General features: G+C 46.9%; 1 protein-coding gene across 1 annotated transcript; it reads right to left on the bottom strand.

The window, feature by feature from the left end:
- Positions 1-4,184: 4,184 nt before the first annotated feature.
- On the bottom strand, positions 4,185-13,726 carry LOC105886015 (HLA class II histocompatibility antigen, DO alpha chain). The gene is made up of 5 exons (XM_076003592.1): positions 6,979-13,726; positions 5,494-5,784; positions 4,845-5,126; positions 4,520-4,753; positions 4,185-4,210 (listed from the first exon to the last, which is right to left on the bottom strand). The coding sequence occupies exons 1-5, from the start codon at positions 7,058-7,060 to the stop codon at positions 4,185-4,187; spliced, it is 915 nt and encodes a 304-aa protein (XP_075859707.1). The 5' UTR covers positions 7,061-13,726.
- Positions 13,727-22,925: the final 9,199 nt, after the last annotated feature.

Below are 22,925 nucleotides of genomic sequence, written 5' to 3'. Positions count from 1 at the left end.
AAAACATTCACCCCAAGGCCTGGCGTGTGGCTTGTGTTCGGTAAGCGGTAGCCAATGTTAGCACCAGCTGCACAGCAATGAGGGAAGACTGGGTTTGAAACAAACAGTTGAACTGAATACAATGCTACAAGGATTTTAATGCCCATTATGCTCCAGGCAATGTGACAGTATTGGAAATATAAGTCACAGATTTCCCTTGCCCAAGAGGAGCAGTCAGTGGGAGGCAGACGTGCGCGCTGCAACGCTGACACGGGGCAGAACACGGCGTGTACTGCAGTGGGAGAATGGCAGCACACTGGCTGTGGGATCGGGAAGGCTTCATAGAAGAAGTGACATTTAATCTGGACCCCAGGAGAACTGGCAGAGTTTTGATAGGTTGGCAGAGGAAGTCAGGCCCAGCACAGAGAACAGAGAACAGCTTGCGCAAAGGCAGGGGGAGGGGTAGACTGAGAGTTTTTGTGACTTGGTATTGACTATTTTTCAGGAGGAGCTATTAGTAATAGAAATAACGTTAAAATGGTACGTTGAGGACAGTTTGAAAAGGATCTTTACCCTGTAGGTGATGGAGCACCTATAAGAATTTAAAGCAGAATAAACTGACAAAGAAAATATTCTAGAAGCATCCAGAGAGGGAAAAAAAAACAGATCACGTACAAAGTTTTATGACTGAATATCTTTTGGCTTGTCAACAATAACACTAGGAACTAAGGAACTATGCAGATATGCCTTAAAAGTTCTGATGGAAATGGTTTCCAACCTTGAATTTGATACTCATACAATCTGTCATCGAAGTGCGCTCGATGAGAATACATACATGAAGTGCGTTTTATGCCATGCAGAGCAAAGAAAGCCTGCCTCGCGTGCGCTTTCTCAGGTAGCTCAAGGAGGATTGCCTCGCCAAAATAAGGCAGGCCACAAAGGGTAATTAATGGGTACAAGACCCAGAAGATCCAACACAGAGGACAGGTAAATCCTGACAAGGGTGGAAGAGCCATCCCAGGATGACGGCCGTGCCATCGAGGGCAGCTAGTTAAGAGTGGAGCCGACAGAAGGCTCTGGGATGTTTTATCTGATGATGAAATTGACAGAATACCTGATGTGGCTGGTTGCGCTGTGAGGAAATGTGTGATGCGTTAGAGGCAGGTACAAACCAAACCAAGCAAAGGGAACACTGCAAGGCGTCCAGGGAAGGAAGAGCGAGCTTGGTTCACCCTATGGTTTGCCTTTACCTGGTCTTCACAGTATAAACCCTGCATGTTGACCGAGCCGAGGTTACAGTGCAGCCATGTGAGAGGAATGGGGCTGGGAAGGGCGTATGTATCTTCTTTGAGGATGAAAAAAATCGAAGTCCTCCTCTTCCACAGTGCAAAGTAAAGAGATAGAGCCTGAAGCTGAAAAATCTAGATGTAGCAACACAAACATGTTATTTAGAGATGAGAGGTCAATACCAACGGCATCCCTTAAAACAGTTGAAAGTTAATGCCTGTGAGGGCGAGGGCATGGTAGGGAAGGGGGCTGGACGTTGGGTTTTTCTAGCAAATCTTGTAGAACTATTTGACTCTTTAAACTGTGCACATAATGTAATTTTATTAAAAATTAAAATTGAAAGGAGAGTGGATGAGAAGAGGGGCACCACTGGGAGGAGCACGGGGTGCGGGGAAGGGCAGGGTTGTAGGACGCAGGGGAGATTCGGTGTTCTCATTATATGGGAGAGGGGACATCTTTATTATCTGTAGGGAGGGGCCTACAAAGAGGGGGAATTTGAATATATAGAAGAGGAGGTGGCTATTGATGGGCTATTCTTTTTCTTTTCCTGAGACAGGGTCTCTCTCTGTCACCCAGGCTGGCATGCAGTGGCACAAACACAGCTCGTTGCAGCCTCAAACTCCTGGGCTCATGCGATCCTCCTGCCTCAGGCTCCCAAGTAGTTGGGGCTACAGGCAAGTGCCACTGTGCACGGCTAATTTTTTCTATTTTTTATAGTGACAGGATCACCATGTTGCCCAGGCCCGCCACAAGTGATTCTCCTGTTACTCAACGTCCCAAAGTGCTGGGATTACAGGCATGAGCCACTGTGCCCCGCCTGATCATGAATACAGGAAGACAATTTAAAAAAATGAAACACTACCTTGAGACTAGAAGAAAAAAATGTGAGTCTACAGGAAGATACATAAATATAAAAGATTTGGAATGGCTCCTAGAAGTTCTAGTGACTGCTGGGTAATATATGCATAGTGGGAAAAAAGCACACTTCTTTTGGTCAAAAGAAGAAACACTTTTAATGACTTTATTAAGCCTTAGGACAGAGATCAGAGGAACACCTTTCCAATGATGCAGCAAGTAAACTTTTAAGCAAAAGATCAGCAGATGTCAGGCATGCTGGGGACAGACATATCTTGGAGTGTCTTCTGAGAACAAAACCATACTTCTTTCTCTGAAAACAACCCAACCCCTCTCCCTAGAGTTGGGTGCTTGGCAGCCAAGTTTATCTGATGAGGGAAATTGTTATTTCCTTGTCCCCCTGCTCTAAGTGCACAGGGCTGGGATGGACACCTGCCCTAAGTTTGGCCCGTCACTTGTCACTTATTTTGCTAAGAATTTAAAATTGTGACTGGGAGACACGGTCTGCGGGTGGTGAGAGCTGAGAGACACATTGTCGGGAGCTGTAGGGTGAATGTGTTCGCTGAAAAGGACAGTCGGTCCACAGAGGGAGAAGAATGTGGGTAACATGCAGAGCGGTCTAGAGAACACAGACCACGTGGCCCCGAGACAGCACCAGGGGCAGCTCCAGGTCGCTGGGCTTTCCAGCTCCATGCTCTCCTCCCTGTGAGCCTGGCTGGCACATGTCCTTGGATTTTGCGCTCCAGCCTGCGTCTCTACTGCAAATACCCTCTACTTTGCACGTGCTCATTTTAGGAGGGTTTTGGTCACGAGCAAACAAAATCCTTGCCTAAGACGATCCTCCCCCACTTCCATCAGAGTCTTCTGGTCATTGATTTCTCTCGACGTACTCTCTCTTGGGAAGTCCGCCGAGTCCCCATCATTTCTTGGTTTCTTTGTTTTTCCAGGACCAAATGATTATGATTCAAACTCCCATCTTGCCCCCACTTACTTGTATCTTGATCACCTTCGATGCCCTAACGGACCCAGGTTCTCCAGAAAGCCTTCCTGGTCCACTTCCGACCTCAGGGATCCCTCCTTCCAACAATCTCCAACAACACCAGACTAGGCCAGTGGGCCCCAGTTCCCAGACCACAGCCGAGGTCCAGCATGGCCGCAGCAGAATCATCTGGAGCATGTTAAAAACTACAGGCTGCCTGTTACTGCCCCTCCCGTCCCTGAGATTCTACTCCAGTAGGTCTGGGTGAGGCCTGCACTTTCAAAAGGCTCTCAGGTGAGTCTTTTGTACCTTCCGGATGGAAGAAAACCACTTGTCTGTACCACTCATTCGGTACTTGACAAAACCACCTTGTATGGTTCCTTGTCTCTTTGCTTGTTTTTAATTTTGTTCTCAGTAAACTAAAATCCTCCAGGCCACATATTTAGAGAGTGCTGTGGTGGATCTCTCTTAGACCGCCCCTCTTCCCAGATGCCCTGCCCATCGATGCTGCCAGCCTCCTGCCTACTGTGATCGACCACTGCGGGAAGTAGCCATCTTATCTCAGCCTTGGACCTCTCTGTCATGCATGGGACTCTAGGGCATGTATAAAAAGGGGATGGCATCATGGCTGGACACCAATGGCCTCTTCACACCACACAAACCCAGATGGGAGTGGAACCCCACGAGCCTCCCCTCTCCCAGCGCCCTTCAGAGCTGTCCTTGGTTGAGGGAGGCACAAGGAACAGGATACTCTGCGGCCCTTTCAGGGCTAGTCTGAATCCAGGGGCACATTTCGTGAAGTCCATGTGAAATGGTAACACGCAACAGGCCAAGTGGAGCAAGACACAGCTGGACGCCTGAGGATGGCTCCAGCCCCAGCACCATGAGGCCAGGCTTAGTGGTCACCACTCAGGGTCCCGTCTGCCAGCTCCCCACATGCCTCACACCCCAGGAGAAGTGGCCAACACCTGGTAAAAAGATAAGGTGCAAACACCATTAAAGAATTCAGTGCTGCTAGCCAGAGCTTTGGGTAGAGCTGGAGTGTGTGTGCGTGCGTGTGTTGAAGGAGAAAGGGAGCTGGGTGCTACCCCAGAAGTCCTGCCATGAGTACTGCCAGACAGCAGGGGGCCTAGGACAGAGGTGGATCCTGTTCGAAGTCAGCACGGCGGGAATGCGCTAATAGACCGTGGCTCTGAGCACACAGGGGCCGTCAGAAACCGGCCGGGTTGTGTCTCCCACAACCTGATTCTCTCAGAGAGGTCATTGCCTAAAGATGCAAAAACCATACGACCAAGGTTGTTCAAGCTCACGATTCCAGCATCCTAGCCCTGAGCGCCCACCTCCCCCAAACCTCACTGCCTCACCCCACCTCTGCTTTTCTCCTCCCTGCCCACTGCTGTCTGTATCCCCTTCGCTGACCCCTCTGCTCCCCACAGAATCTCTGCTCCTCCACCCCTGCCCTGCTCAGAGTCGTCCACTGTCCACCGCCACCTCCCAGACTGCTGGGGCTTCTGTACCCGGGAGCGCTGGACAGGCGTGTGCCTGTGATGACAAGGGCAGTGTCCACGAGGAAGCCCGCCAGGCCCACGGCCAGGCCCGGGGCACAGAGCAGGGTCTCCGTGGCACCTGGCGGTGGATTAGGCACCTGGGGCTCTGACAGAGAAAGGGGGGGCACCAGGGCACAAGAAGAGGTTCTAGAGTAAGGGGACACAGGTCTGGGAGGGGCTGGGGACGGGCTCCGTACCCCAGTGCCTGAGGAGCGGCTTATCCAGGCCCCAGTGCTCCACCCGGCGGTCGTAGGCGTCCTCAGGTGAGGGCACGCAGGCCAGGTAGTGGAACTCGTGGAACGAATGGTCAGGCTGGGAGTAGAAGCTGGACTGGGCCACTTCCTGGGTGACTGTTTGACCATTGCGCAGCCAGGTGATATTGATCACAGGTGGGAAGATGTTGTCCACGATGCAAATGAGGACGTTGGGGTGACCCAGCTCCACTTGAGACTTGGGGAGCACGGTCACCCTTGGAGGCACTAGGAGGAACAAAGCCCTGAGTCCCTTAGGGCTGGCCTTGCTAGGCCTGGGAGGAAGGGACGATTCCTCCTATCCAGCCATCTGCAGGCAGGGAATGCTCTGGGAGGGTAACCGCTGGGGCGGGAGGGAAGGGAAACACACTTGGGCACCAGGAGCTCCTACATCTGACTGGCCGGGGTGGGAGTGCAGGTGAGAGGGGTCATTCCTCAAGAAGGAAGATGGTGCTGAAGGGGCCTGGGAAGACCAGAGCCTCCTGGGAGAGAAAGGGGCTGGGCACAGCAGGCGTGGGATCTGAGAGAGCATGTGCCACAGTGCACCACAGGCCTGGGAGGCGGGAAGAAGCTTCTCTGGTTCCCCCTGCCTGACCGGGCGGGCTGAGGGAGGGCCAGGTACCACTGGGGGCTCTGGCGCGGTTGGAGCGTTCCACCAGGACGTCCAGGTGGGCTCTGATCATGGCGAGGCTGGCCGGCCCACCCTGTGGGTCAAAGTGGGCAAAATTGCCGAACTCAGGCAGACGCCACATGGCCTCACTTTTCTTCAGGTCCACGGAGAACAGCTGTTCCCCATCAAATTCATAGGTGAACTGGCCCGAGGCGCTGTGAGACTGGTAGAAGGCTGGTCCATAGGAGCCCGTGTGGTCAGCCGTATTGGGTGAGTCTGGAGTCAGGGAGAGAGAAATAAATGTATCAGTCTCATCCATGATATGGGATGTGTTGAGTCTCTGAGCCTGGGCTGCACCCCTGGTTCTGTGTGGGACAGAGTTCTATTTTGACACTGAGCTGGCCCTTGCAGAGCAGAAGGGAGAGGATGGAGGGAAAAAGGCACATCCCAACACACGGTGGCAGCACGGACACACGGGTGCAGGCTGGCATCTCAGACTGGGAAGGGAAGAAGCTGTCTAAAACCAAGCTTGGAAAAAAACAACAACAAGCTTGGGACTCCACAAGTTAAATCTTGGCTGTGATCACCTGCTCTGGCTGTGTTATCGGGCCCCGTGTGTGAGCTGGTGGCCCTGTTGGGTGGGACGAGGAGGATATGACTGAGGACAGGAGCACAGTGGAGTTTTGCACAGAGATGCCGCACAGGTGTGTGAGGGGGAACAGGCCATGACTGGCAGCAGTAAGAATTAAGATTTGTGACCCAGAGACCATGGGGATAGAAAAAGGCAGCCCGAGGCATTGCAAGGAGGACAAGAAGTCAGAAGGTCAGGTTCATGTCCCAACTCTTCCATCTCAGAGCATTATGACTGAACGTATCTCTTCCATAACTGAAGCCCAGGTTTTTGGAAATTAGGGGTTGGGTTTCAATCGGTAAGATTCGTGTAGAATTTTCTATGAAGTTATTTGTGCAGCAGTCACTGAGGGACTACCGTGAGGGACCAGCACAGTGCCAGGCCAGTGAAATAAAACAATGAACCAGCTGTGGACACACACACCAGGAGCTCGTGTCCAGAGCAGAACAAAGACTGGAAAACAGTTAACCACGGCCCACCGACATGGCCATAAATACTGCACCAGAGCTGGACTTGAACGGGCACACTCCATGCCAGGTGGTGGTGAAGAGATCAGGGTGCTGGGCACCAGTGGGTGGAGGTTCGCGTCCCAGAAAGGGAGGAATGGGGGGAATCTGAACGTGAGCGAAGGCTGAATGAGGCCCTGGCGCGGCTGGACTGGCTGCACTTATATTTAGGTCCAGGACAGCCGTGGTAGAGATGAGGGCGTTTGGGGACCTCTGGGTGAAGGAAGTTGCCCATGACCCAGAGAGGAAGAGGGCCAGCCACCCTCTACGCCGTCTCCCTCGTGTGACACAGCTCCCTAAATCTCTGCTGCCCCAGTCACCCTCAGCACTCACCCTTGATGGCCCCTGCTTCCTGGGGGCTCTGGAGGGTCGCCAGAGTGTGGAGTCCCAGCACCAGACTGGCTGGGAGGGCCATTGCCCTCTGCTGCTTTAACCAAGTAAATCTTGGTCCCTGTGGGGAATAAAGGAACAAGGCCAAGGCGAAGAAGAAGAAAACCGATCCCAGGAGCGGGAGACCCTCCTATCTTCAGCCAATCAGAGACATTCTCTGAGTTAAGGCCTCTGTTGCTGGGCAAAGAGGGCGAGAGCCGGGTGGGAAGGAAGAGTGGGCTGGCCGCGGAGTCCCAAGGGAAGCGTCTGTCGGGACGGGCTGGCCTGGACCAGCCACTGTGACACCCTCTGAGAAGGGACCCGCCTCAGGGAGCGAAAAGGCCATGAGAGCAGCGCACAGGTGAGCTCAAACGAACCTCTCCTCTCGTTACACGACCTGTGATGTCGGGAATCCCACTTTCCCGACGTTTTTTCAGGCAAATTTGGAGTTAAAAAGTGAAATAAGAGGAGGGGAATCAAGATGGCGGATGAGAAACACAGCCAGACAGAGTGTCTCTGCAGAAAAGACAGATTCCAGGAGAAATCAGAAGAAAGAAGCAAGCAGACGAGCATACATCGGACGAGGGTCGGAAGGAGGGTACCTGAGACCACGGGAGACTCCACGGGAGGAGGTTGCAGAGGAGAACTGGAAGCAGAGAACTCCAAGCAGCCTGGAGACCAGCAGCAGGGGTAGGTGGAGCAGTTAACTTTCTCCTCCCCTGCATCTCGGACTGCTGGTGGGCTCCCCAGTGGTTGGAGAGACCTGCGGACACCAGCCCAGAGACGGCCGCCGCCAGCGAGCGGTGAGCCTGTAGCAGACGCGGCACCAGGCTCCCAACTCCCGTGGGCACTTCCCTGTGCACAGACCCGAGCCGAGCAGCAGGCGCCACATTGCTACACTCTCCCCTCCCCTGTCCCTATCCGCGGCTGCCAAGAGAGACAACGTAGCCACCAGCCAGAGGCACCTCCAGGGAACGGGATGGGACCTTCCCTTTTGGGGCCCCACAGCTGACTGAGGGGAACTCAGATGGTGAGCTCCCTACCCACCAGCCCTCCCAGGTGCTGCTGGCCAGGTGATCCCAGGAGAACGGGGCAGACCCTGAGGCTGAGAGACACAGACCCAGCTTGGGCTCCCCGAGGGTAAATTGGGACTGGCACTCCTCTCCCTGGTGGGATTAAGGATTGAACTGTGGGGCTCAGCGGTCAGACCTGCAGACCAGATCCCGTGCACCCAGGTCTCGCATTGCCCGGGGCACAGAAGGGATATACGTGAACAGCCTTCTGAGGTGAGTGTGCCCTCAGGGGCAGATCAGCGTCCTAGAGGGCAACCCTCCTCCCAACGGGAGGCCGTGTGCCCAGCCCAGGTGGCGTTCCTGCGCAGGGAACCTCCCGGTCGGCATCACAAGCAGGGAAGGCCTGGTGGTGTGAGGTCTGGCCTGCTGGCAGAGGCCCAGGAGTAGCCTCGGAGTTGGGGAGGGTGGAAAGAAGCCAGGCCTGCTCCAGACTGTGGGTCTCAGACAGCCCCACCCCACACTTAGACTTTCTGACTGAGCGGGGCCATTCCAGCCCCTCCCTGACAGCTTTTCCTGAAAGCAGAGAACAGAACTTTGACGCCTGCTAACAGCATTGGTGGTGCCTGAGGGCAGGTTTACCAACCCAGCTCCGACCAGACTCTCTCCTAGACCAGCCCTCACTGAGGGGGAGAAAAGGACACACCTGGAAGTTCCAGGGCCCCAATGACCACCAGAGGAACTAGAGTGCATCTCTAGCAGAACAAGAGCTGATAACAGGACACAAAAACAATAGTGTAGCCTGTTCCTCCAAGCAAGAGCCGCCTACTGACAGGGAGGACATCCTGCACACCCTTTTCACGGCACCTACTGACTCACCATACAGGGAGTGGTTGAATCTCTACCACAAACACCACCTACCGGCTCAGAGACTAAACAAGGCTTGTCAATACCCAAATAAAAGCCTAAAGGCAAGAAGCAACAACTGATCCAGATGGGAAGAAATCAGCGAAGGAACTCCGGAAATATGAAGAACCAAATGGAAATCACACCCTCAAAGAGGAGCACCAGCCCCTTAGAAATGGACACCAACCAAAATCAGGCAACCAAAATGACAGAAGAGGAATTTCAAAAGTGGATGATAAGAAAATTGAACGACCTACAAGAACAACTGGATAACCAACACAAAGAAAACACAAAAAGACTCCAGGACCTGGAACAAAAATTCACTAAAGAAATCCATACAATGAGGAAAAGTTTAACCGAACTCCTGGAAATGAAGAATCAATTCAGGGAACTACAAAACACAGTGGAAAGCCTCAAGAACAGGGTAGATCAAACAGAAGAAAGAATCTCAGAGACTAAAGATAACACCTTCCAATTAAATAAAGCAGTCACAGAGATAGAGCAGAGAAACAAGAGAAAAGAGCAAAGCCTACAAAGAGATGTGGGATTATGTAAAGAAACCTAATGTGAGGGTCATAGGGTTACCAGAATGCGAAGAAGAAAACACTCAAGGGTTGGACAAGCTATTTGAAGATATAATAGAGGAAAATTTCCCAGGCCTTGCTAAAAATCTCGATATAAAAGTTCAAGAAGCTCAGAGGACGCCTGGGAGATTCAATGCAAACAGGAAGACGTCACAACATGCAGTCATCAAACTGACCAAAATATCAACTAAAGAGGTCCTTCTAAGAGCTGTAAGACGAAAGAAGCAAGTAACATACAAAGGAAAGCCAATCCGAATAACACCAGACTTCTCTACTGAGACTTTACAAGCAAGGAGAGACTGGGGCCCCATTCTCACTCTTCTCAAACAGAACAATGCCCAGCCTAGAATCTTATTACCTACAAAACTAAGTTTTGTATATGAAGGAGAAATCAAGACATTCTCAGATAAGCAAAGACTGAGGGAATTCACCATTCAAGACCAGCCGCTCAAGAAGTACTCAAAACAGTGTTACCCATGGATCAGCACAATAAACACTCACCAATGTAAATCTACTCAAAGCTAAAGATCAAAGCCCAGACACCACAATGGCTCAAGAGAGAAAACAAAGCAACAAAGCTCAACCCAACATAATGAACAGAAATCTGCCCCACCTATCAGTTATCTCAATAAATGTGAATGGCTTGAACTCCTCACTCAAGAGACAAAGGCTGGCCGAATGGATAAAAAAACCACAAGCCAAGTATCTGCTGCCTTCAGGAAACATATCTAACCTGCAAGGATGCAATTAGACTAAAGGTAAAAGGGTGGAGAACAATATTTCAAGCAAATGGAAGCCAAAAGAAAGCTGGTGTGGCAGTGCTGATTACAGATAACTTAGTTTTTAAATCAACAAAAGTAATAAAAGACAAAGAAGGTCACTATATAATGGTGAAGGGTACAGTTCAACAAGAAGACATAAGAATTCTAAATATATATGTACCCAACCTTGATACACCCAGATTCATAAATCAAACTCTACTTGATCTAAACAAATGGATAAACAACAACACCATAATAGTCAGAGACTTTAACACCCCACTGACAGCACAGGACAGATCCTCCAAACAGAAAATCAACAAAGAAATAATGGACTTGAACAGAACTCTAGAACAAATGGGCCTGACTGACATTTACAGGACATTCTACCCCTAAACCACTGAATATACGTTCTTCTCATCAGCTCATGGGTCATTCTCTAAGATTGACCTTATCCTAGGACACAAAGCACGTCTCAAACAATTTTAAAAAAATAGAAATTATACCGTGTATCTTTTCAGACCACAATGGAATAAATGTAGAAATCAATCCTAACAGGAGTTCTCATTTCATGGAAACTAAACAACTTTCTGCTGAATGATCACTTCGTAAACGAGGAAATCAAGAGGAAAATCAAAAGATTCTTTGAACTAAATGACAAAGGTGACACAAGTTACCAAAACCTGTGGGACACAACTAAAGCAGTCCTGAGAGGAAAGTTTATTTTGATAAATGCCTATATCCAAAAGTCGAAAAGATCACAAATAGACAACCTAACGAATCATCTCAAAGAGCTGGAAAGAGAAGAACAGACCAACCCCAAACCCAGCAGAAGAAGTGAAATCATTAAGATCAAATCAGAACTAAATGAAATTGACAACAGGGAAACTATATGGAAGATTAATAAAACAAAAAGTTGGTTCTTTGAAAAACTAAACAAAATTGACACGCCACTGGCTAGACTAACAAGAAGCAGAAAAGAAAAATCTCTAATAAGCTCCATCAGGAACAAAAAAGGAGAAATTACAACTGATGCCACGGAGATACAAGATATAATTTATGAATACTACAAAAACCTCTATGCACATAAACTGGAAAATGTGGAGGAAATTGACAATTTCTTAGAAACACACAGCCTCCCTAGGCTCAACCAGGAAGAAACAGAACTCCTGAACAGACCAATATCCAGTACTGAAATTGAAACAGCAATAAAAAACCTTCCTAAAAAGAAAAGGCCTGGACCAGATGGTTTCACACCCGAATTTTACCACACCTACAAAGAAGAACTGGTGCCTATCCTGCAGAAATTATTCCACAACATCAAGAAGCATGGAAGCCTCCCCAACACATTTTATGAAGCGAATATAACCCTGATACCAAAACCAGGAAAGGATGCAACAAAAAAAGAAAACCACAGACAAATATTCCTTATGAGTATAGAAGCAAAAATCCTCAACAAAATCCTAGCCAATTGAATCCAGGTGCTTGTCAAGAAAATAATTCATCACAACCAGGTGCACTTCACTCTAGGGATGCAGGGATGGTTCAACATATGCAAAACTATAAATGTAATTCACCATATAAAGAGAAGCAAAAACAAAGACCCAAACAATCCTCTCAATAGATGCAGAGAAAGCATTTGACAAAATTCAACACCCTTTTATGATAAGAACGCTCAACAAAATAGGCATAGACGGGGCTTACCTAAAAATGATACAAGCCATATATGACAAACCCACAGCCAATATCATAGTGAATGGGGAAAAATTGAAAGCATTCCCACTTAGAACTGGAACAAGACAAAGTTGCCCACTATCTCCACTTCTGTTCAACATAGTGCTGGAAGTCCTCGCTACAGCAATCAGACAAGAGAGTGGAATTAAGGGTGTCCAAATGGGAGCAGAAGAGATCAAACTCTCACTATTTGCTGATGACATGATATTATACCTAGAAAACCCCAAGGTTTCAACCAAGAGACTCCTTTTGAATTGATAAATAAATTTGGTAAAGTCTCAGGATACAAAATCAATACACAGAAATCAGAGGCATTCATATACGCCAACAACAGTAAAAGTGAGAACCAAATCAAAGACTCAATTCCCTTCAAAATAGCAACAAAGAAAATAAAGTACCTTGGAATATATTTAACTAGGAGGTAAAAGACCTCTACAGTGAGAACTATGAAACACTGAGGAAGGTAATAGCAGAAGACGTAAACAGATGGAAGAATATACTATGCTCATGGGTTGGCAGAATCAACATTGCTAAAATGTCTATACTACCCAAAGTGACCTACACAGTCAATGCAATCCCTATCAAAATACCATCACCATTTTTCACAGATATAGAAAAAATAATTTTATGCTTCGTATGGAACCAGAGAAGACCCCATATAGCAAAATCAATCCTAGGCAATAAAAACAAAATAGGAGGTATCAATTTACCAGACTTTAAACTATACTAACAAGGCTATAGTCATTAAAACAGTTTGGGACTGTCACAAGAACAGGAATATTGACCAGTGGAACAGAACAGAGAACCCACATATAAAACCATCCTCATATAGCCAAGTAATCTTCGACAAAGCAGACAAAAACATACGCTGGGGAAAAGAATCCTTATTCAATCAATGGTGCTGGGAAAACTGGATAGCCACATGTAGAAGACTAAAACAAGACCCACACCTTTGACCTCTCACAAAACTCAACTCACGCTGGGTAACAGACTTGAACCTTAGGTGTAAAACTATTAGAATTCTAGAGGAAAATGTTGGAAATACCCTTCTAGACATTGGCCTAGGCAAAGAATTTATGAAGAAGACCCCAAAGACAATCGCAACAGCAACAAAAATAAACAAATGGGACCTGATCAAATTAAAAAGCTTCTGCACAGCCAAAGAAACTGTCAAGAGAGCAGACAACCCACAGAATGGGAGAAAATTTTTGCCAACTACACATCTGATAAAGGGCTGATAACTAGAATCTATTTAGAACTCAGAAAAATCAGCAAGAAAAAAATAAACAACCCTATCAAAAAATGGACAAAGGACATGAATAGAAACTTCTCAAAAGAAGACAGAATGGTCAACAAACATGAAAAAATGTTCAACATCTCTAATCATCAGGGAAATGCAAATCAAAACCACAATGAGATCTCACTTAACTCCAGTGAGAATGGCCTTTATCAAAAAGTCTCCAAACAATAAACGCTAGCGTGGATGAGGAGAGACAGGAACACTCCTACACTGCTGGTGGGACTGCAAACTAGTTCGATCTCTGTGGAAAGCAATATGGAGATACCTCAAAGCAATACAAGTAGATCTACCATTTGATCCAGCAATTCCACTACTGGGCATCTACCCAAAAGATCAAAAGTCACTTTATGAAAAAGACACCTGCACTTGAATGTTTATAGCAGCACAATTCACAATTGCAAAGCTGTGGAAACAACCCAAGTGCCCATCAATTCATGAGTGGATTAATAAAATGCGGTATATGTATACCATGCAATACTACTCAGCTTTAAGAAGCAATGGTGATATAGCACCTCTTGTATATTCCTGGAAAGAGCTGGAACCCATTCTACTAAGTGAAGTATCTCAAGAACGGAAAAACCAGCACCACATGTACTCACCAGCAAATTGGTGTTAACGGATCAACACCTAAGTGGACATATAGGAGTGACATTTATTGGGTGTCGGCAGGGTGGGGGGGAGGAGGGGATGGGTGTATACAACCAAAGGAGTGAGATGTGCAACGTTTGAGGGAGGGACACGCTTGAAGCTCTTGGGGGGGGCGGGGCATGGGCAATATATATAACCTTAACACTTGTACCCCCATAATACGCTAAAATAAAAAAAAATAAAAAATGAAATAAATTTTATCAAGAAACTTTAAAAGGGAAATATTGGATACAGAGTAGAATTTTTAAAAATAACTTAAAACTTTAAATCACTTTCAAAAAATGTTATTTTACTTCCTTGTGCAGGAAGGAGGAGTCACGGCTGGGCCGCGGGTCTGGTCGCGCCCTGGCGCCGGCGCCGGAGGGTTCAGTCCCGTTTGGAACACTCGCAGAGCCGGCGTCCACGCAGGCGGCGAGAAGGCTAACCGCGCACCTGACGGGCACTTGCCGGACGCCGCGCGTGAGTGGCTTTCGGCTCGGAAGGCAGTCACCCGCTAAACGCCAGCCAGGCGGGGAAGGTGGCACCCCGCAACAGGGGCCCCATTGTCTTTCTGTCGCCTCTGGTCACTCCGATTCGGCCTCGGGCCTGAGTCTGGCGAAGAACGGGCGCGGCGGCCGTGAGGAGCCGCGGCGACAGCAGGGCGGCCACACGGAGAGGCGACCGGAGCTGGCGGCGTCCTGCTGCATCCGCTCCGAGAAGCGGCCTCCCGTCCTGTGAGGCCCCTCTGGGAGTCTGTGTCCGCCTGGGCCCTCTCCACACAGGCCTGAGCCCCTCCTCTGCGGGCAGCACTCTCTTCTCGTCACCTTGCCGCGCCGGCCCGCAGCCCATCACCGCCGGGGGCGCGCGGGCCCCTCCGCGCCGCGGCGGCGCGGCCCACGGGTAGGAAGCGCCGCCACATCCGCGCGGAGTAACGCCGCTTTTAGACTAAATAGTCCCTGCTCTGCAGCCAGGTCTGCCGCCTTAATGGAATTAGGGCGTTACTGTACTGCCGAAGTAACAATTTACCTACCTGAAAAGCTGGCCAGTTCTGTGGTATTAAATATCTTTTGTCTTTAGACATAAAGCATGCATGTGCAATCTGAAATTTCATGCTTAATTACGTGTATGCAGCATTTTCATTAGATGAAGAGTTATTATAGTGGCAGGATTTGTTGATCCAGGTGGCACAAATTTCAGTTTACCTCTCCCCCATCCAAAATAGTAGAGAAAACATTGACAGTACAGTTAGATATTTGTAGCCGGGCGCGGTGGCTCACGCCTGTAATCCTAGTACTCCGGGAGGCCGAGGCGGGTGGATTGCTCGAGGTCAGGAGTTCGAAACCAGCCTGAGCAAGAGCGAGACCCCGTCTCTACTATAAATAGAAAGAAATTAATTGGCCAACTAATATATATAGAAAAAATTAGCCGGGCATGGTGGCGCATGCCTGTAGTCCCAGCTACTCGGGAGGCTGAGGCAGGAGGATCGCTTGAGCCCAGGAGTTTGAGGTTGCTGCAAGCCACGGCACTCACTATAACCTGGGCAACAAGTGAGACTCTGTCTCAAAAAAAAAAAAAAAAAAAATATTTGTAATTTGGGGCTAGGTTTTGGGTTCAAACCATATGTCTTTTTTTTTTTTTTTTTTGAGGCAGAGTCTCACTCTGTTGCCCCGGCTAGAGTGCCAGAGTGCCGTGGCATTGGCATCAGCTTAGCTCACAGCAACCTCAAACTCCTGGGCTCCAGCATTCCTTCTGCCTCAGCCTCCCGAGTAGCTGGGACTACAGGCATGCGCCACCATGCCTGGCTAATTTTTTCTATATATTTTTAGTTGGCCAATTAATTTCATTCTATATTTAGTAGAGACGGGGGTCTCGCTCTTGCTCAGGCTGGTCTTGAACTCCTGACTTCGAGCAATCTGCCCGCCTCAGCCTCCCAGAGTGCTGGGATTACAGGTGTGAGCCACCGCGCCCAGCCTCAAATCATATGTCTTGTCTGTGATTTCTAAATTCCATTTGTAACAATTGCTTGTCTGACTTCCCCAAATGATTCCATTATATATATATTAACCAACATATTGATTATCGTACATACCTCTTTTAGGATTACAGGGGTGAGCCACCGCGCCCAGCCTCTTTTATTTGTTTATTCTCTTGTTTATATAATCAGCCCGGTAGTATCAGATTGATTCTATCATCCCTATTATACTTTCTTGATAGTCTCTCCACAATTTGTATTACGTTATCTTGGCCTGTGAAATATCTTTACATCCATTTATTAAATTTTAATAAAATAATATATAGAAGTTGTTACTCCAGCAAGGCCATTCTCTTAACTGTGTTGTATTTATTTTTGCAGCTGGGCGTTAAAGCCTAGTATATTTTATCTCAATAAGATATTAGAGAGTCTACTTGTGTCTATTGACTGTTTTATACAAAAGAAGTGTATTTAGTGCAAAAGTAAAGAGTATTGAAAATTAATTAAAAAACACACGTTCCTGGTTCCTTCTTGACCTGATGAGCTAGAATAGCCTTTCCAAGGTAGGGCCAGGGGACCTGTGATTCCTGCCTGCTCCCTAGGTGACTCTTGGGCAGCCTGTGGACGGACTTCTGGTAAAATTGCTCTGATGCTCTTTCCTTACTGAATACAGGTTTCCTACACTGAGTGGAGCCAATCTCAAACTAACAAATTACAGCTAGTAATGGATTTGGGTGGCACAGTTTATGGGAGCCCTAATCTTAGTTCTTTTTGTTTCCGTTCCCCAGTATCTACAATAATGCCTAGTGCCTAGTGGGGTGCTCAGCAGGTATCTGTCCATGAATGATCTCACTGCTTAGATCCTGCCCTGGCTTAGAGTCCTCACCACCTTGATCTCCTCTCGAGTAGAGTGGGAGCTGGAGTCATGGGACGATGGGGCGACAGGTGGGTAAGTTATTCCAAACTCATGATAAAGCATGCTGCTGCTTTGTTTAGTAACTGTTGGGTGTGTTTGATTTCAAAATATATGGAGATTTTTTAAATATATGTTTTTTGTTATTAACTTAACACTTAAATTGCATGCTAAGCCAAGAACCTTGTCAGTATGATGCATCTTCTTTGAAGTTTATTGAATTTTATCTATGACTTGGAGTGTGGTCAATTTTTGTAAATGTTTCATGTGTTCTCTAATGAATTGGATGCAGAATTTTATGCATGTACATGTTTATTAGACCAGGCATGTTGATTTCATTGTTCTAATTTATCATATCTTTCCTTATTTGGGGACTGACCTATAAAGAACTAGGAGTAGTGCTATGACTGTAGGTTTTTCAATTTGTTTCAATTTTTTAAATCAGTTTTTGTCCTCTACACGTTTAGGCTATTAAGTGCTTACTCTTTGGAATTATTATAGTCTGTGAATTAAACTTTTTTCCAGTTTGTTCTGACTGTCTTTCTTCCTTTCTTTCCTTTTTTTTTTTTTTTTTTTTTTCTTTGTTGGAGAGAAAGTCTCACTAGGTGCCCAGGCTGCTTGGCTGGGCTCAGACTCCTGGCCTTAGGCGATCCTCCCGCATCTTGAATTACAGGCATGCGCCACCGTGTCCAGTGATGTCCTGACAGTCTTTCTGTCTTAAAGTCTGTCTTGTCTGATGTTAATAAGCTCCACAACTAGTTTTGGGTATTCGTTTGCTTTTGTTTTTACTCTTTCTGTGTACTTTAGATGTAGCACTTGTGAATGTCATAAAGATAGATTTTGTTTTTGATTCAATCTGACAATCTCTGTCAGATTCCAACTGGTGGTTCAGTCCATGTATTAGTCAAAGTGAGCAAACTTGCTTCTGCAAAAAACACTGAAGTCTCAGTGGTTTAACAAAACACAGGTTTATTTTTTACCCATGTGCGGTTCAAGGCAGGTTGGACATTCTGTAGCTCTCCTCCAAAAAGTGACTCATGAACCCAGGCTAGCTCCATTTTGCATCTCCACTATTGCAAAGACTTTCACTTCCAGCTTTCAGGTAGGAGAGAGACCCCAGGGAAGGCATGTCTGTTCACATGGCTTTGGACCAGAAACTCTTCATACTTTAGTTGTGTGTTCAGGAGATGCACTGGGTTGGTGAGCACATGGTACTGTCTTTGCCCTATTGTGTAGTGTAAGTATTGATGTATTTGGATTTTTTCTAGTACCTTATTTATTTCAGTATTTCTGTTTTTCAAATTTTCTTGTTTAGTTGTCATTGTCTTTTTGTTTCATATCTTCTCTCTAACTGAATAAGAACTTCAGCATGGTTTCAAATCCATTCATATACTTTCTCTCTACTTTACCAAAGTGTTTGGTCAATATTACTTCTCATACCTTTTGGCACCCCCTGAAATGTTTTTCTCTAATTAGAATACTTCCTCCAAAAGTATTTTAAACATGAATATTTGTATGGCAAACCTTCTGAAGCCTTGCACACTTGAGAATTTTTCTTTTTTTTTTCCTAAGAGACAGGGCTCTCACTATGTTGCCCAGGTTGGCCTTGAATTCCTGGACTCAAGCAATCCTCCCACCTCAGCCTCCCAAAGTTATGGGATTACAGGTGTTCGCCACTGCACCCAGCTGAGAATATTTTTATTATACCATCACTTTTGAATAAATTTTAGTTGTGTATTAAATTCTAAGTTTTAAGTTCTTTTCCCTTTAGTATTTTAAATAATATCATCCCAATGTTTCTTTCAAATCCAGTGTCATAGTTAGAAAAATCTGCCAGCCTTTCAAGCTGGAATCTTTTAGAATTTTCTCATTAACTTTTTAAATTTTTGCTATATTGTATCTAAAGTTGGTTTTCTCTTGTCTTGCTGTAAGACATTGTGTATCATCTCTATCTTTTACTTCTGGGAATTAATCTCTTGTACTTCTTTAACTATTTTGTGTTATTTTTATTTTTTTTTTCTCTTTACGGAACTCATATTTTCCATATTTGAGAATTCTCTCTTCCATCTCTTGACTTTTTTTCTCTATTTTTTTATTCTTCTATCTTTTGAGACTATTCTTCAGTGTAGTCCTACAATTTACTAATTAAACCATCATTAATGTGGTTTTTATGTCAACTGTTATATTTTTTCACACCCAGAACCTCTATATATTTTTCCCTATATTTCATTTTTTTTCATATTATAATAGCTTCTCTTATTTATTTAAATGTGCTTTTATGCTCATTTTAAATGGCTGGTCTATATTTTCTAATACTTCTTTTAGGGACACCTATGGTCCTGTTTGCTGTTTGTCTTTTGCAGTGGGGGCACTTCCTAAAGGTCTTATTGCTTTGACCCACGAGAGCCATCTGTGTCAGTGTCATGTGTAAAGAGAAGGAAGGGCAGCCTGAGTCCTAGGCTGACACAACACCACGGTCACTGTGGCGTCACCTGAGTGGCACTTCAGGGTAAGGGGCACTGGGCGATGCCTGTCCTCCCTGCTCTAGTCGCCCCAGGGTTGGTAGCTGGAGTGGCAGAGGAGCCGTGACTACGGCAGTCAGTTGTGACTGGCTGTCCCCAGCTCCTCCACTCCAGCAGGATTTGGGCCTGGATTTTTCCCCAACCCTCAACAGGCAGCAGGATCTTTTTTTTTTTTTTTTTTTGGCAAGATTGTTTGGCAGTCAGGATCTTGTCATTTTTTTTTGTAGCGTGGAACGGACAATGATTACTCAAGGCCAGCCCTGGGAGAGGCGAGAGCAGGCTGCCTCCCAGAACCTTCTCACAGACAAGGGCCAGCAGCCCACCCACTAGTTCAAAACACCTTTCAGTCTCACCAGAGTTCCCCACTATTTTCTCTGTATGGCTTGTCCAGGATTGATTTTAGGGGTGGGAATCCAAATCACATGCTAATTCGTCCTGGCAGGAAGCAGGTCTCACCATTATTTTCTTGTAATAGTTATGTATGACCTACCTTCCGTCTCAGAGAGAAAGGCCCTGTGAGAAGGGGTCACAGTTTATTGCGTCTCTGTTACACAATCTCCCTTCTCCCCTAAATGCTAGCACAGCATTAAATAAATACTTTAATTAAATAACAAATTAAAGTAAGTAAAGTGAATACCAGTGGCTCTCGGGAGAGACTTTCCAATACACATAGGCTCAACAAAAAGATGACTAAAGTGTCTTTTGAAAATGACACAGATTCAAATTTTCCAGAATGCTGATGTGGAGGTAAAGTTGTATCTGTCATGTTCCCTGGAGCATTGCAAGTTGAGGCAGATGTTAGGATATATGATTCACTAATTAAGTAAATCTCTATAGGACACCTACTATGTCTGGACATTGTGTCCTGTGCTGGGAACGGAGGAGGGCAGGACGCGGCCCTTTCCTCCAGGACTGTGCCGCCCGACATGGCGGCCACCGGCCACTTGGGTGTCGAGTACTGTAAGGCCGCTGGCGGCGTCGAGTGCTGTGAGGCCGCCGGCGGCCCCTCCCCTGCCTAGATAAAAAAAGAGAGAGAAAAGGCTCACCAGACCCGCCAACTACAAAACCACCAGGCCCTGCAGAAAGGAGCCACCCCAGATTTCCACCTGGATGAGAATGTTTCAGCTCCTGGATTCCACAGATACCTCCAGCCTCTCCTATTTCTCAGCCACCACCCAAGGTCACAATGGAAAACCCCCGCTCTTCCCGCCACAAGTCCCTAGCACGCCCAAGGGGTATAAAAGGCCTCAGCCCCTTCAAACTGCGGCAACTTCTGGGCCCCCCTCTTGGGGCCCCCAAACCTCCTCCAGGAGTGTACAATAAAGCCATGTGGTTTGGCCCCCACTCTTTCTCTCTCTGTCTTTTCTTTTTGCCGCCACTGAAAAACCTTACAAGAACAAGATGAACTGTAAGTATAAAACACACTGGAATCTGAAGATTTGGTTAAATATATATATAATTTCATTAATAATTTTATATTAATTAATATTCAAGTGACAATATTTTGGATATATTGGGTTTTAAATATAAATTAATTTAACCTGTTTCATATTACTTTTTAGTTTTTATTTTATTTTATTTTATTTTATTTTTTTTGAGACTGAGTCTTGCTCTGTCACCTGGGCTAGAGTGCCATGATGTCAGCCTAGCTCACAGCAACCTCAAACTCCTGCTCAAGCCATCGTCCTGCCTCAGCCTCCCGAGTAGCTGGGACTACAGGTGCCACCACCACACCCAGCTATTTTTTCTATTTTTAGTAGAGACAGGGTCTTGCTCAGGCTGGTTTCAAACTCCTGACCGTAAGGTTTTTCAGCGGCGATGAAAAGAAAAGACAGACAGAAAGAGTGGGGGCCAAACCACGTGGCTTTATTATACACTCGTGGACGAGGTTCTGGGGCCCCAAGAGCAGGGGCCCTAGTAGTCGCCTCCATTTGAAGGGGCTGAGGCCTTTTATATCCTTTGGGCCTGGCTAGGGACTTTTGGTGGGAAGAGCTGGGGATTTTCCATTGTGACCTTGGGTGGTCATTGAGAAACAGGAGGGACTGGAGGTTTTTGTGGAATCCATGAGTCAAAACGTTCTTACCCAGGTGGACATCTGGGCGTGGATCCTCTCAGCGGGGCCTGGCAGTTTTGTCCTTGGCAGGTCTGACCTCATGAGCCTTTTCTTTTTGATCTAGGGAGAGGAGGGGGACCAGCCTTACACTGACCTCCAGCCATCCGCCCGCCTCGGCCTCCCAGAGTGCTGGGATTACAGGCGTGAGCCGCCGCGCCCGGCCGCCTTCTCCTTCCTTAATAGAAAGTTTACCTCTTGTTGTTTCTGCATTTTTGTGGGTTTCATTTGAAATGCTATCGTTTCAAAACATCCGTTCTTTGAAGAGGGCTGGAGAGTCGTATCTGAGCTAACAGTCTGTCTCGAGAAAGGGTATGGCTGGCAACTCGATGCCACCATCCTGGAAGGCTCCCGCAGGCTGCAACTGGTGGCCGCACCGACCGCTCCTCATGTGAGGCCGCGGCTCTAACCCCAGCCGGCGCTGCCGCTCTCACTGTGGAGGGCTCTTCCTCCCCAAGAGCCCACTCAGACCCCCAGTTCTGTCCCCTCTAGGTCCACAGGACACATCTGCCCACTCCCAGAACTACTCTCTCGATACCATGCTGCTTCTCTTTCCAGAACTCAAAGATACAGTATCTCTGTTATAACACCGCTCCCTTCTCCATAACTCAGCTCAGGACAATCGCAGCATCGCTGTTAGCTGGGCACAAGCGGCAGTGCCTCACACTCGCTTCTCACTGGCCGGAGGGAAAGTCATTAAGCAGAAGTAGTAATTCTTATCATCACAGCTTTCCCCAAACCTGTTCCATCAGCCTTTCCCTCTCAGTCTTAGAGCCTAGCTTTAACCTTTGCACAGTTGAGTGCTCAACAGCTCGCCTTAGGACAGATTTCTCAGTTGACTGCATATGCAAACCCTGAGCAAAGAGAAAGGGAAACGGGAAAGGAGTGAGGGAAATGGCTGCAATGCTGCCTTTTCAGAGAGGAAGTGGAGGAAAGAAACAGACAAATATTTTTTTATAGGACTTAATTGCTGCCTCTAATTGTTCCACAAGAAGAGCAATTGAGCTTAAATATCAAAAAAGGCTTTTCTATGAGAGCTGAAAACTTAGAAAGGGCAAAGGGGGAGGATGGGCTAGAATAACCTTCTTGCTTGAAGTGCTCTCACCCTAAGGAGGTATCTTCTACTCCTAGCCATACACGCGTGCTCAGGGCTCATGTGAGTCTCGTCTACACTTTACTAGGAGCAGATACTCCTACTTCAGACCAAAAAATAAAAATGTAATCATTAATATGTTTTATGTATGTAAAGATCTGTAGGTACACTCTTCTCATAAACAAAGCAAAACACCCCTGCCTGACTGCCTAGGACCTCCATAATTGAGGAGTATTTATTTGGAGCCAGAGATCCTGAAATCACCCCTGGTTCTGCCCTTTTCTCTTCTCCAAACCAAACTTGGTCAGGGTTTTTGTTTGTTTGTTTTTTACCCATGATGCATAGGGACTTGCTCAAATTTATTAATGGCTCCCAAATCCCA

This window comes from Microcebus murinus, chromosome 5, assembly GCF_040939455.1.
Source record: "Microcebus murinus isolate Inina chromosome 5, M.murinus_Inina_mat1.0, whole genome shotgun sequence".
NCBI lineage: Eukaryota > Metazoa > Chordata > Mammalia > Primates > Cheirogaleidae > Microcebus > Microcebus murinus.
Note: the sequence above shows the minus strand (reverse complement) of the source record. Positions and strands in the feature narration are given on the sequence as shown.

What these genes read in the sequence shown, in the direction of transcription:
- LOC105886015 (XM_076003592.1), bottom strand. Translation starts at nt 7,060, where the DNA reads ATGGCCCTCCCAGCCAGTCTGGTGCTGGGACTCCACACTCTGGCGACC. An exon ending in GGAAGCAGGGGCCATCAAGG is followed by an intron (nt 5,785 to 6,978) that starts GTGAGTGCTGAG and finishes CCCTGACTCCAG; the next exon opens with ACTCACCCAATACGGCTGAC. An exon ending in GCCGCTCCTCAGGCACTGGG is followed by an intron (nt 4,754 to 4,844) that starts GTACGGAGCCCG and finishes TTTCTCTGTCAG; the next exon opens with AGCCCCAGGTGCCTAATCCA.